Source organism: Uloborus diversus, chromosome 7 (assembly GCF_026930045.1).
Source record: "Uloborus diversus isolate 005 chromosome 7, Udiv.v.3.1, whole genome shotgun sequence".
Lineage (NCBI taxonomy): Eukaryota > Metazoa > Arthropoda > Arachnida > Araneae > Uloboridae > Uloborus > Uloborus diversus.
In genome coordinates, this window is record NC_072737.1 from 42118864 (window position 1) to 42134790 (window position 15927).

Consider the following 15927-nt stretch of genomic DNA (forward strand, 5'->3'; position numbering starts at 1 on the left):
AGCGAAGCATACATGAAATTAGTGAAGTATAATTTTTAATATTAAAAAAAAAAGTCAAAAATAAATAAGTATGCACATAAGCCCATCACTTACTTTCAGGGCCAATCCTAGGGTGTCGGCCGCCCACGTGCAAAGACCTAATGTGCCGCCCCTCAAGAGTAATTTGCAGATTATGACTAATTTTTAACATCCATATAAATCTTTCTTCAAATTTCTATACCAAATTCTAATTTAAAAAAGAAAGGAAAAAAAAAAACAGAAGAATGATGAACTTTTAAAAAGGAAGAAAAGTTTTATAGTAAGAAACTCCTTAGGTACAATTTATATCTTTGAAGAAAGTAATAGATACCAAAATTTACTAGGCTTAAAAACGCATTTTATAGTCTGTCTTCGGTGACATCAGAGGAAGGATGGAGGAGGGGGATGATTGCTCCGAGAAAATTATCGAAATTGGCGTATGAAAAATAGTTTTAGTTAATCTTTGGTTGTGTTCGGTTGCAGGGACAAAAGAGTCGGGTATACTCAAGGTCCATGGAGAAATTTTTGAAATTGACATCAAATATCGCAATTTTAGGAACTTTTTCGAGACTTCAGGAGATAGCAATGTTGACGTTCTTTCTTAAAATTCTTTCAAAATTGAAATCAGTTTGAAGCTATTTTTTGTGACCATAGCGTAGGAAGGATCGGCACTCTTCCCGAAAATTTTCCGAAACTGAAGTTTTAAACACGCAATTTTGGGTTACCTTTGTTGACGTTGCTAGAGGGAGGGATATTCAATAGTCTCCCATCGAAAGTTTTTGAAATTGAAGTTTAAAACGCAAATTTTGGCTGTCTTTGGTGGCAGTATGGGATCTGGCGGCTTTCCTCCGGTAATTTCTCGGCACTATTGTTTCAAAACAAAAACCCATTTTTGGCTGTATTTGAAAATGATAGGGGAAACGTGAAAATATTCTGAACCGAAATATTTTTCAGAACTAAAATCCAGAATAAGCTATTTTTTAGAAGGAAGGGTTTTGGGGCTCCCAAGCAGATATTTCTAAAAGCGCAATTTTATACTATCTTTGGTGACGTTAACAAAACTGGGAAGCTTCGACGGATCTTGCGGATATTTTTCGATATTAATATCTGAAAAATACAACTATGGACTTTTGTCCACCTAATCTTGACGATTGATGGGTATACCCTAGTGCGGTAAAAAGTTACATAAGCCAAGCAGTTCTCCTCCGGAATTTTTTAAAAATTGAAGTTCCAAATATGTATTTTAGCTGGCATAGTTTGATAACGCTGGGACTAAGAGCGGGTGGGGGTTCAGTGTGCCCTCACGAACTGTTTTTTGAAACTGAAGTCAATTTCAGGCTAGTTTAAGCAGGAAGGGTTCTGTGGCTCCACGGAACCGTCTAAAAATGAAATTTTGAGGTATAGTGATTGCATTGGAGACAAGGGGGATCCTTCCCCCTTTTCGGGGAGGGCCCTTCCCCGAAAGTAAATTCTTGAAACTGATGTTTGAAAAGCACAATTTTAGTTTGTTTTTCAATAAATTAAGTGAGAGGGGGTGGGATTAGGGGCTTCTCTAAAGACGCTAATTGAGACTGTTTGGTAGTAATCGCAAAAAGTCCATCGCAAAAATTTCGAAAAAGAAATCTGAAAATGTCATTAAACAATTTTTGATGACATTAGGAAGGGCTGTCCTCTAAAAACACATTTTGAAGCCGACATTTTTAGGCTATGTTTGATTAACTTAAGTTGGATGGGGTGAATCACTCTTAATTGGGTCCTTAAGATCAGTGGTTCAACCAGTGAAATTTTCTTAAATTAAAGTCCTAAACGCATGGCATCCTTTTGGAGCTTCGTTTAAATTTGCTACCCGGGGCAAGAGCCCTGTCCTCCTAACTGATCTGACACCGGACAATTCATTCGGGATTTTAACTAGAAAAAATTGCTGTAAAGGCGGAAAATTACAAAATTTTAGTTCGTTTAACTCTCAGAGGAGTCGCAATTTTCCACTTGCTTCCCACGCATCCACGATTATTGAACACAGAATTTGTTGTTTGAAATGCTTATGATGAAAGTATCTAATCAGTATAGCTTTTTTTAAAATAAAATATGTCTTCATTGTTTAGCTATGAACTAATTAACTTGCTTATCTATAAAAGCTTAGGGAGTAAACATTAGTGGCCGCCCTCGGTGTTCCTTTTAGCAGGCACCCTTTCATGCGTCAGGAGGGGGCCATTTCTCTCATTTCCCCTCCCCTGTATCCATGCCTGATTACCGGTTCTGTCACAAATTTTGCAACCAAATGAAGCATGTGTGTAAAGTGTAAATATTAATGGACGATGAACCAACATAATGTTCCCAAAAATTCTATTTTTCTTAAACTATGCTATGCTGTCGAGAAATGGACACTTACTTTGATAATTGAACAATAAGAACTACATGATGCAACCTGCGGCCGCCCCTTGCTTTGGCCGCCCTTGTGCGGTGCACACTGCACACCTGCTAGAATCGGCCCTGCTTACTTTATTTCAGTCCTTAATCATGTGATAATGCTTTACAGCCAGGCAAAGCGTTTTTTCTTCATAGCCTCAGTGTTTTTTTTTAAACTGTGTATAACGATATTGTCTATAATGATAACCTGTCTATTACACTATTTTTTATTTTGGCCCCAGCAAAATGTCAGCATGAGTGATCAAACTGTCTATAACAATAACCTGTCTATTACGATATCTTTTTAGGTCCCAACAGTATCGTTGTAGACAGGTTTTACTGTAGCACATCTTTCACCATTTTGCTAACAAATATTTTCAATAATCTTTTCAGAACATGATGTTATAATGCTTTGAATGTCACAAATCCTTTTTCATTTTGTAACAATTGTGATTTTTTGTTTTTTCCAAATTAAGTTATATTTGTTTAACAACTGATATGGAAAGGCCTAAGGGTCATTTTCTCTAAACTGCTAAATTCTTGTCCTTGCTCCAAAAATAACAAACTAACTAGTATAGAAATAAAACTGACGCTAGAATGCTTTAACAACATGTTTTTATGTTTGTAAAATAAGTTAAAACAAACACTCTATTATTATTATACATTTAAATAATTTTTTGATAGGATAAATGTCATTCCCCTGTGTGTCCCTACCTCCACCTTAAAGCAAAATCAGCTCTAAAGATTCAGGAAGCTATGCATATTTGTACAGAAATTGTTGTTTAATCTCTTAACAAGTGTTATGCAATGTTGTAAAATAGAAAAATAAAAACTTTTCAAGGTTTGCACTATTTAAAAAAAAATAGTAAAAAATGTCCTTTGATTTTTTTTCATTCCCCTGTCGAGGAATGGAATGAATGTTTCTCACACCTGGTAATAGTTGTATTAACTCATAATTTAATCTTTGAGTTCTGGTCTCATCATAGAAATAATCTTAATTAGTTCTTTTTGAATAAATACACGGTGTCGAGTATTTTCGGGTGATCTCAAGTTAAATCTTGATAAGTATTTTTAATGACTGTCATTACCCTGTCTTTGATAATTCATTTAATTTTGTAATAATTGCTCAATGAATGATTGACTTTTGTTTGTATAGAGTTTCACCCCCTTACTTTAAGTGACATTGATATTTGTTGTTTGCAGTTACGACAATATATAAGTTAACTTTAATTTTTGTCATTCCCCTGTCGTCCTTCCCCTGTAAAATGTAAAGGAAACAAATAACCACAATAACTACTTTTTGGACACCACGACATTGGATCTTTTTCAATTTCATAAAAGTAGTGTTTCCTTTTCCCACATAAAATATAATATCGTCAGTAAAACACATTATTTCCTCTAAGTGTCATTCCCCTGGCACAGTGAATGCCATTCCTTGCCCTGTCCAAATTGCGCTGTTTAGGGAAAATGACCCCTAAGATATTAGCTATTTTTCTGTAAGAGTAATCTGTAAGCAATAGAATTGTTTTTATCTTAAATTTTTTCCTGTAAAGTACGATCGGTACCTTGACACACATATGTTTAGCAATAAAACTAATACATTCTAGAAAAAAAAATATTTGCTATGAAAGCCTATTTGTTGACTGTTGGCATGAAAACCTCTTGTGAAGCCAGGATTTAGAACCAACAGAATGGCAGAGTTGAAATTTCTTAATCAAGTAATCTAAATTTTACCAAATTTAGTTCTAAAATCAAAATCATTATTGTTTCAACAAAATGTGCTCTCAAATCTAAAAATAAATTATTATTCACATATAGTAAAATCATTATACATACCAAAATCAAAGTGTTGCATCTATTTAGCCTCTAGTTTTGACTTGTAAATGCATGTAAAATGTTAAACCAAGGAATTTTCTGAGTGTCCACATTAATTTGGCACATTATATAAATCATACTCAATGTGATAATTTTCTGTTATTAGTAGTGATGGGTCGCCAACTAAATATTTTGGGAGGGCAAAATTTCTGAATTTGCCGAACAGAATTTTAAATTTTGCCGAATGATAAACTGCAAGTATACACACATAAGTACGTCTAATGAAAAGGGACATTTCCAGACAGTAAAGATTGCAATTTTGTCCCCAAATTTGCTGAATTCTGGGCTTGATAATATATGTAACTTATGTTCAATATATATTATCTGCCCATCAATGTTTATAATTATCTATTAATTTTAATTTCCATACAACTGTAGATAACTTTCTAATAAAATTATATAGATGATTCTTTAGAAGCTCTGTGGTCAACTAAGTACAGTTTAATTACATCTTTTCGTACTTTCTGTGAGAAACTTTCTGAAATCTTTATAAAATATTTCATAAAATTTATTGCTGATTGAACAATTGTTTGGAAGGTTATTGTAACTAAGCTCCTAAAGTGTAATTGCTTTATTTTCTGTTTTTCTTTGTAAGTTTATTATATTTGTTTACGTTTTCCAGCCATCCTATACTTGCAACTGGAACAAACAAAGGTTATTTAGCATTTTGGGATGTTTCTAGTCAAACCAAAAGATCATGTTCTCAACTCACAGAGGTAAAATATTATAGAAGTTCAGTTATTTATTATTTTAAACTTCATTTTCTTTTGTGTAATTAATATGCTTAAATGAAATTTTCAACTTACCATTTAGCATATAAGGTTGAAGAGACCTTTTTAACAAGCCCTCCCACTTGTCGGTTTGGTCTCTGGGCTAACCTCTGTGCCCCAAGTCTAACATTTATGAAGGCACAAAATATAAAATTGGTGTAAAAAGTTAGTTAAGGACGTTTAGGAGAGCAATAGAGTATGAAAATCACTTCATGTCACATTATTTCTTAATTGTAATAGTAGCTGAACTCATTACATTTCGCTTAAATTTGAGTTTTCTGAAACGTGTGCAAAAATTTTTGCAATTTTATTTTTACAAAGCATTGATAATTGGTATTTCTTGTGGAAAATGTAGGATTTTTTTCTTTTTGAAAACAGTGCATCCTGCGAGTCATGGAAAGGCAGAAATCTTGGAAACTTATGGAAAGTCACAGATTTGAAAACTAAGTGTAGTAGATTCCAAGCTTGTAGTTAATTACGAGAAAATGTAATCGGTTATGATTATGATTACAAGTAGGGATGCACCAGTAAGCAAATCGATCACCTATTTATAATTCTCCGATTGATGATCATGATTATTTTCAATACTACAACTTCTTTATTACCTTTTTTTTTCCATTTCAAAAATTTCATTTGTTTTCATCGGCGGCAACGTATAATCCGCGGATAATATAATTTAAAAAATGAAAGATTTAACACACAATTTTAGCAATTAAAGTAAAAACTTGATGAAGTAATAACTTTTAAGGCATAATCAAAATTAATCTAAAAAATAATTATTTCTTCTTGAAATCACGATTACGGTACCCTAATTACTTAAAGACAGACAAAAGAGCAAACAGTCTAATCTTGTGCAAATGAAAGCTTATTCCTTGAATGTATGGTTGTTTATTTTACATAGCTTGAATCACGTAAGGCTATTTCCATGCCAAATTACACCCATTGGTCAAATTTTAAAACAAGCTTTATTTAAAATGTTTCTTTATTTTTTCATAGTAAATAGATTAAATTTTACATTATCTATGCAAAAATTGCTTTTTATGTTTTGCATCTGGCAACAAACTAGCTTCAAAAAGACATTTGTAAACACGTATTGCTGCATGCGAAATTGATCAATTTCATAAAGATCTTTTCACATATGAGGTAGTGAGAAGCAAAGAGATGCAAGTGGAAAAATGAAAAATTTGGAGATAACTGGTACAAATGGTAGGTGAACCCCTTCTCTGTCTTGGGGCAAGAGATAGTGCTAGTAGCCCTGGTAGGTGCTGCTGTATAGCATGATTTAGAAAAAAAATTCAATGAAAGCCTACCTAGGACGTAATCTTTATACGTGTTTTACTCAAAACTTGAAAATGTCCACTTGCATCCCTTTGCTTCTCACTGCCTGATATGTGGTAAGTTGATGTTCATTATATTAGTATTTTTTAAAAGTGTTTTTGCTGTACTTTAACGATGCATGCCGTTTTTTCCCCCAATAATAACTTATAGCATAGTCAAATTTTGCATTTTTGAATAAGCCTAATGCATGTAGTGTGAGTCACAGAAAACATAGAAATTTAATTTTTATTAAATAATGCATATTTCAGCTCTAATATTTTTTATTTTCTTTCTATAACTTAATGTCAATACTTTTTTTACAATTCATTAGATACATTTTTGAATACTATTAGAAACATAAATATAAATGTGTGTGTAGCGTGAGTCACAGTTTTGGTTCTGTTTTGCGAGTTTTTACACTTGATGACAAAATTCGTCATTAAGATTATAAAATTCCTACAAACTAATAATTTAAATTTATTCAGGGCTCCCAAATGGTCCGCTTTTCCCGCCAAAGTCCGTTTTTTAGGGTAAAGTCCGCTTTTGACCACTTTTTAACTGTTTAGTCCGCTTTTATATTGTTTTTACTCAAAAATCAGATTTTAAAAATTTTCATTACATTAAAAGAGACTGTGTGCTGACGTTTGTTACGCTCCGAACACGCGGCCGCGGCGCTGTCTTTCTATTGAACCTGACTTTCTGGTATTTCGCTTCATATTGACGTCATTACTCCTCCTTCAACCGCTGTAACATGGAAATCTAGCAAATGGAGAGGTTTGGGGGAGGAGTTATTACGTCAAATCAAAGCATTTTGCTACCGAAATTTCTCACAAGTTCGTACGCCCTTTAAAAACCTTGAAAAAAATCAAGAATGTTTCATCAGTGCAATTTTCTGAACTTGTGTTCGATTGTGAGTTCAATCTTTTTGCATCTTGTTAATATTTTGATGTTTTTGACAATCAGAAGTTATTTTATCATTCATTAACGTAGATTAGCTTATTTTATGTTTAATTCCGATAGATATTAAACTACTTTTTTTTCAGAACCATGGCATCATCAAACTTTCTTGGACTGGGTTTTGAGATTTCAATCTCTTTGCATCTTGTAAATATTTTGATATTTTTGGCAATCTGAAGTTATTTTGACATAACACCTCCTTAGATTAGCTTATTTTTTGGTTAATTTTAATAGACAATTAACTTTTTTATGTTTAGAACCATAGTAACATTGAACTTTCTCTCACTTCGTGGAAAGTGCTTGTTGTTGTTTGAGATTTCAATCTTTTTGCATCTTGTAAATAATTTGATATTTTTGTCAATCAGAAGTTATTTTAACACTCTCCATAATAGATTAGCTTATTTTTTGTTTAATTTTAACAGATAATAAACTTTTTTTTCGAAACCATGGCAACATTAAACTTACTCGCACTTCGCGGAAAATTGCTTGTCGTGTTTGAGATTTCAATCTTTTTGCATCTTGTTAATATTTTGATATTTTTGGCAGTCGGAAGTTATTTTGACATGCACCACCATAGATTAGCTTATTTTTTGTTTAATTTTAATAGATAATCAACTTTCTTATTTTTGGAACCATAGCAGCATTGCACGAACTCGAACTTCACAAAGAATTGCTTCTTGTTGTTTGAGATTTCAATCTTTTTGCATCTTGTACATATTTTGACATTTTTGGCAATTGGAAGTTATTTTGACACACTCCACCATAGATTAGCTTATTTTTTGTTTAATTTTTAATAGATAATAAACTTTATTATTTTTGGAACCATAGCAGCATTGGACTTACTCGAACTTCGCAAAGAATTGCTTCTTGTGTTTGAGATTTCAATCTTTTTGCTATTGTACATATTTTGATATTTTGCGCAATCGAACATTATTTTCACATATGCTATCCTAGACTAGCATATTTTATGTTCAATTTTAGTCATATTTAGTTAAAGAGTTTTTTTTCCCTTGGAAATTATGCCAACAGTGAACATACTTCTCGAAAATTTGATTCTCGTGTTCAATATTTCAATCCTTTTGTATCTTGTAATTATTTTAATATTTTTGAAAATTGGAAGCTGTTTTGACATGTGCTACCTCAAATTATATTATTTAATTATATTTTTAAAAACTAAAACTTTGTATCCTTATTTTTTTTAAATACTCATAATGAGTATTTTCAATTTGAAAATATAGCTCTATGAATCTGAAATTACACATTTATGTATTACATTAAGTTATCCAGTAACAGCAGGCTCAAATTTACATTCAGTTTATTTATCGCTTAAGCAGCATTTGTATATTTTTGGGTATGGTGACTTTAATAAAAAAAATTTCTTTCTCACTAATTTTTATATATACATGAAGACAGTTACAATATTTTTTGGTGCCCAAACAACTAATACATACATATAAAGAAATGATTTGGATACTTAGCATACTAATAAATGATTTGCAATACTCTAATATTTTTGAACTTAGTCAGTCAGTAGCGTAGCCAGAAATTGCCTCCTGCTTTGGTGCTTGGTTATAAACTCTCATATGTATATAAACTTACCATATTTAGGCTGGAAATATGTGTAAAAACCAAGGGTTGTGGAGAGGGAGGGGACCTCCTAGCCTCTAAACTATATCTTCTTGTCTTGCGGTACCTTATATCAAAATGAATTCTCTTTAAACTGGTTATGTGAAGAATTTTGTAAACTACTATGTGCTAAGGTGTTTACTGTAATAACTGTACCTAAAAAGTCTTTATTAGGTATGCACTAATTCATCGGTCACTTAGGTGATTATTTTTAATTAGCCAGTTTTTACCCAGTAGAAAATTTTTTTTACAATTAAAGTTACTTTGTAAGATGATTAGTTACATGCTTGCTTGTTACCCCTCCCCCCATCCAAATGTTTGTGTAAATAATATAATTTAATGGATAAAAAATTCAGTTGTGCAGAATGTGATAAGGATTTATCATTAAAAATCATTATTGGTGGTTAATTAACGAATTACGTTCATGTATTTAGTACCAGGCAGCTAATTTGCCTTTTGGTGCTTCCCTGGGTTTAACTATGAATGGTCCTCCCTAGGTCCTCTTTTTAATCCTAACTGGTCCTCTTTGGTCCCCTTTTTGATTCAAAGTGGTCCTCTCTTACCCCTTTCTATGGCTAAAATGTGTTGGGAGCCCTGTGTATTTGCTATAGATACTATGGCTAAAACTCCAGCTCAGCGTAAAGCAGAGCAACGAAAAAGACTTAAAGAATGAGGGAAATATTTAAATTTTTGCAAAGCTGAGACAGAAGGTCAACGAATTAATTGCAAGAAATGCAAGATAAGGGAAAGTGCTGAAATGAAAGAGAAGCGCCATGCTAAAAAAGGAGAGGAAATGAAAGATTATTGAGGAAAAAGAAGTTGAAGAAAACATTAGCATACCAGTTTTATGACCCTACTACTCCGACTAAAGTTTTCAAATCAAAGAGTTCCTATGGAAAAGCAACGGAAAAATTTAGGGGGGGGGGACTTCCTAACAGTCCTACCAATGTAGATCTGACATAGATATAACTTTTTTTAATAGTGCTACAAAAAAGTTCCAGAGCCGTTTAATCAGCGCACACATTACATATCTCAAAATTTTTGCTTTAATAATTATGTCATGGGTTAGTTTAAATCTTGTAATTCCACTTTAAAACATGTTCTTTGAGTCTACAATATGTCAATGAAAAATAAATGTGTAGGATTTGTTTTGCGTTTTGAAATTGGAAGCTGTAGTGTAAGTTACAATCTATATGTAGTAAGAGTCACATATGGAAAAGCGCCCTAATATTTTTAAATAGATTATATTAATGAATATTGCATATTTTTCTTAATTTTGAACCTTCTAGCTACATAAATAGAGCAAGTTTTATTTTTAATTTTGCTAAAGAGGAAGATATTCAAACATATAAACATCACCATAATATCACTTCATTTTGCATGTAGTGTGAGTCACGTTTGTATTTTTACACTTCCAACTGTCATGTAAAGCTTTTAGTGAATAATAATAGGTTGAATAGTTTGCTTCAATGCTAATTTGTAATGCTGAGAAAAAAATAGGACATTCTAATTCAATAAGTTTGAGATAAAGGGATATGTATCTTAAAATTCTCAAATTTTTAGTGTGAATCATGCATGTAATTAACCATAAGAGGAACATTCAAGTTATGTTTAAAAAAAAAACAACCAACAGGTAGCAAAAAACCATCAAAGCTGTGTAAAATAAACAACCTACAGGGCAGCAAAGCGGTTTTGATTGGGAAATCCTTCTGATTGATTGACGTTCAATGCATTGGTGTTGGGGAAAAAAGTGTAGATAATCCCTGGCAGTGACAGCTAATCTGCGAATTATACGAAGGAAAATACATTACTAAATTTTCATGCAGTTTGTGTAATTGTATCTATATTGTATCATAAAACTCTCTGTGTAATTATGTAATGTTAGTACACATAAATAAGATGTTTCATTAAAAAAAAACCACCTAACAATGCAAGTTAAATGTTTTTTATTTTTTTCACAGGAAGCTATTGTAAAGATAATCTTTGCCAAAAATTCTCCATTGCTGTATACTGTTACATCTGGTTGTCATATTCTTTTATATGATTCCAGAACTGCTCAGTTAGAAAGAAAGTGGGAAGGACATATTAGTACTATATTAGACTTTGATCTTTCAAGGTAATATAAATTTTGCTTGCAACAAAGATCATTTATTATTCTGGTTTTATTTATGTATATATTTTTAAGTGTAAAAAAGTGTAAAAACAATTGTCTTTCTTAATTAGGCTACAAAATAAAATTGCTCATTATATGCCAATGAAAAAAAAAATTCTTCATTGAAGAGAATATATTAGTAATTCAGTGATTGCAATAAAACCTGGGCATTTAGATTCGAAAAGTGTTCATAAAAAATTTGTTAGCAGTTTTTTTTTTTTTTCTTTTAGATGCAATACAAATGTTGGCTATTCTAACTAAATAAAAGCAAATTTGAGAAATTATACAGGCTTTGGTTTGTTTATTCTCGAAAAAATTTCTGTGTTCTGATACGATTATTTCTCTGTAAGTTCGGAATTGTAAAAGGTTGTAAACACAAAAATGATCCCTTTACCAAAAAAAGAGTGTAAAACTTGCAATCTTTAAAATGGACAATTTTTAAATACAAGCAGATGTAAAAATGTCAGAAATCGTTGTTTTGTTTCTTTTATTGAAAATATTCGGTCTGAAATGAATGAGGGGAAAAAAGTTATAACGCTTACTAGAGACTAGTGGTGCAACATGGATGTCTATGTTTTTTCATCAATGTGTTGCGGTTGTTGTTTTTTCTATGTCAATGTTTTTTAATTGAAAAAAAAATCTTGAAAAGTTGTGAATTTAATCGCAGTTAGGGCAAAAAGCTTCATTATTAATTATTGAGACATTTATCTCATTGGATTTTTTTTATTGTTAGTAGTCAGTAGAAGTAAGACTTATATCACAGAAAAGTTAACAATCCTTTTTTCCAGCACAATGTGAATATTGAGTATTACTAAGTTTTCCGCAAGTATAAACATCACACAGTTGCTTTGTTATAGTTTTCCTCTAAGATGTATATGAACCGATATTATAGTTCTCCGCTCTCGATAAGTAGTTGATTTTAAAAACTATAATTTTACTAGCATACTAGCATTAGTTCTGTACTGTTATTAATATGTATTGTTTTCTTTCTTTTTTTCCCCTTCTTTCTTTTCTTTCTTCCTTTTTGTGTGTTATCTAGTTAGAATTTCTTTTAAATTTCTCCAATTGATTCGCATAACATTATGTATTCCTATTTATTATTTAATTGCCTGACAAGTATAGCATCATCAAAATGTTTTGTGGGGGTATTGTGCAAACAATTTTTAAAGTGAAATAAAGTTATCTTTTAAAGAAAATGTAAGTTAACAATACTTACCAGTTTAAACTATAACAGGTATTGTATGCTTAAAGTTCAACTCCTTCATACCAGTATTGTGCGTAATATTCTGATGTTTCATTTCATGTTCAGCATTTTTTCAATACATAAGGAATTAGAAAGGGTTTCTAAATTACTTTTTTAAGTATTTAAAATGTTTTATGGAAAAGATGTATGAACCAAGTTGTATGAAAAGCAAATAACTAAGCAACTGACACAATTAAAAGTAACTGCAAAACCAGATATCCATTAATATTGATGCATTCCTAATCATTAGTTCAGTTTTAAATTGTATGTAATGCTAGAGTTGTATATAATAACGTTTTGACTTTATCTCTCTCTTTTTTTTCTTCCTAGGGATGAAACAAAGCTTTTAACATGTGCAGATGATTCAGAATGTAAAATTTTCCACATTTCATGAAAAATAATTGTATAAAATTATGTTATTTAAATAATAAATATATATATATATGTATGTTTCTTAATATTCTCATTGAATTTCTTGCATAAATTTTTGGTTCTGAGATGATGGTTTTTCTTAGCCATGAAATATGAAAATGTAATAGTTTTTGCATTATTAATTTATTGCACTGGTTAGGTAGAGAGTTTAAAGCTTCATTTAAGGTTGATAAAAGACATTCTGCTTCTAAAAGAAGTTACTTCTTAAGTTTTTGGAGCTGTTCAAGTTTTAAAAATATTAACAACTAATATTTATAATGGGGAAAGTATTCCAATTATTTTTTTTCTTGTTAATCATCTAGTGCAGACAATAAAGTCCTAATTTAAAAATAAAAGTGATTAATGATGTTGTGTGGAGGTAGCCTTTTAAAATACAAGTTACAACAACTATAAAATTGACCTCAAATAACCTGAAAGTTTGAAACAAAGCCTATCATAAGCAGGAAATTTACTAATTTAATTGGTATCAAAATTTTTCTATCGAAGTATGTTTTTACCACTTAATTAGAGAAGAAATGTTAATTGCACTTTTATTTTTATCCATTAATTATGGTCCTATAAAGATAATACAGTTATACATAAAGGGCTGGGAGATATATCGTAATAACAATATATATCAATATTTATTTGGAGCCTTGGTAACGGTATTCAGATTTCAATATGCCATTTGCTGTATATGCTGTAAATTGTCGGAAATATTCTACTTAATTACTCACAAACTGATCAAAATAATGAAAAATGCATCATCTTTCACAGTTTTGAGTGCTTATATTTTATTTTCACTGATATCATCAATTGAGAAATAAAAAAATCGTGAAGCAAAATATATTAAACGATTAAAAATAAACAATTGAAAAACAGAAAACATAATTAGTTGTAGGGATGCGCTTATAAGCAAACTGGATGATCACCGATTACTCGACTGTTGATAAATGGCCAAAAAAATCAGCTGAGCCATAGTGTTAAAAATAATATATATGTTAAAATTTAGGAATAAAAATAATCAAAATGATTATTTTGATTAGTACCAATTTAACCTTCGCCTTTTCTTTCTTTTTTAATTCAACTTTAGAAATATCCAGGGTTGCCACGCACCTGGAAAATATGGAAAACCTGGAATTGTCAGGGAAAATGAAAATTACCTAAAATGGTCAGGGAAAGTCACAAATTATTGAAATTTCTGGAAATGTCAGGGAATTCCTTCTTAATTTTTGCATCTGATGGGTGAAACTGTTGCGTAAAAATGTGGAAGTGTGGTAAATGTCGCATTCCAAATAAGCGAATTTTCCTGATAGTTGGGAGGAAGAACATTTGAGCTCATTTTTAAGTACTAAATGTAATAAGACTGCAAAAAAAAAAATCCATATGAAAATTATAAAGCTCTGATTTGTATAATTACATTTTATTTTGCTTCTTTTGAAAAAAAAAATCAAGTCATGCTTAGTTGGAAATTACTAGTACTTTCCGCAAAGTACAGTGTGGTCTTAACTAGTATTTTAATAGCCTTCATTCTATTTTTATTTCTTTCTTTTTCATGAAATAAATGATTATAAAAATTTAAAAGTCTCAAAATTTTAGCTTTTATAGATTAAAACTTGTTTTTTAGGAAACATGCCAACATTGAAAGTGACTTTGCTGAAAATTGCTTATTATGTTTGAGATTTCAGTCCTTATGCATCCTTCAAACTTTTCCATTATTTCAATGGTTGGGAGTTATTTTAATTCTAGAGTAGAATGACTTTATTTATTTGTTTTTGCAAACTTCAACTGCATTGAATTAATAACATGTTTTTTGTAAAAATACTAAATTGTTAAAAAAAAAAAAATGAGCACTCAAACTTTTAGTTCTTCATTTGCGTTTAAAGTTGAGGATTTGTAAAAAATCTTTTTTTAAATAAAAATTAAAGACCATTTTAGAAGAATAGTGTAGTAATTTTCTATATTCTTGTGTATTAAGAATATAAATTTTGAATTGAATCATCATTGCAAAGAATATTTAGCATATATTTTTATTTTTGAAACAGAATTAACTATGATTTTTACGGATTCTTACTTGCCAAAGAAAGATGATACGATTTTATCCCTTTATCACAATGCTGATAATTTTTTCACGTGTTAATCAGAATAGTGGCAATGTCGATGTTTTGGAAACAAGTATCTTGTTAAAACATTGGTGTTTTGATTTTGAACATCTTTTTTTTTTAAAACATCAACGTCATTTTAAAAAGATGTCACACCACTTGTTTAGAGTGTAGTATCAACAAGGGCATGTTTGTCAAAAATTTGAAAGAAAAGTCTTGTAGCATTATGGACTGACGGAATGCTGTTATTCATGCTGCAAGGAGGGAGGGATACTTAAATCAAATGAGATTTCTTACAATATGCTTAGTTATGCTAGAATGGTCCCTAGCACATATTTTGCAAAAAGAAAAGTTGCTGCGTAAAAAAAAGTGCTAACAAAAAGTTTTAAGCAAAATAAAATGTTTGCATTGAAAGGGAAACTTTTCCACTACACAATAGCCGAGATTTAAAAATAAAAGTTTTAATTGGAAATGTCTGATCTTTCAAAGCATTTGTCATTAAATGTTAAGTTTGTCTTAACCCAAATTTTGATAACAATTATTAGTAATGTTTTAAAGTATTATTTGGTTAATAAAGTAGGTTTATTTACAGTAAAAATTATATTGTATCGATATTAAAAAACGTAAGTTGACATTCATTATCCTGGAATTTTTTCTAAAATCGACTGGAAAACCTGGAAATGTCAGGGAATTTCATTCTTGAACTTCTGTGGCAACCTTGAATATTTGATAGTTTGTTTTCTGAGAGAAGATTAATTTCTCTTCTCTCTTAATTTCCCAAAAATAATTTTAAAAGTCCAATATTTTTCTTTGAGCACATTTTCATAGTATCTTTATATAGGCGGATTTAGGACTGAGTTCCTGGGGGGGGGGGGGGGGCAGGATTTTTTTTTTTTTTTTTTTTTAAAGCAACATTTTTATTGCCCCCCACTCCCATGTTTTTGTCTGTTTCCTGTGCTGCATAAGTCCATGCTTTACTTTTTTGTGTGTCGTTTTCATTAATGTGTGTTTTCATGCTGTCCTTATTGAATTGACCTTAACAGAGGGAGT

The 15927-nt window shown here is 30.9% G+C and overlaps 1 protein-coding gene across 1 annotated transcript in view; it reads left to right on the plus strand.

Moving 5' to 3' along the window:
- LOC129226673 (uncharacterized) overlaps positions 1–15927 on the plus strand; it is a gene marked incomplete in the record, with an annotated part of 92214 nt that overhangs the window by 11598 nt on the left and 64689 nt on the right. The window contains 2 exon segments of the mRNA XM_054861304.1: positions 4922–5015; positions 10931–11085. Coding sequence (XP_054717279.1) covers positions 4922–5015; positions 10931–11085 — 249 coding nt within the window.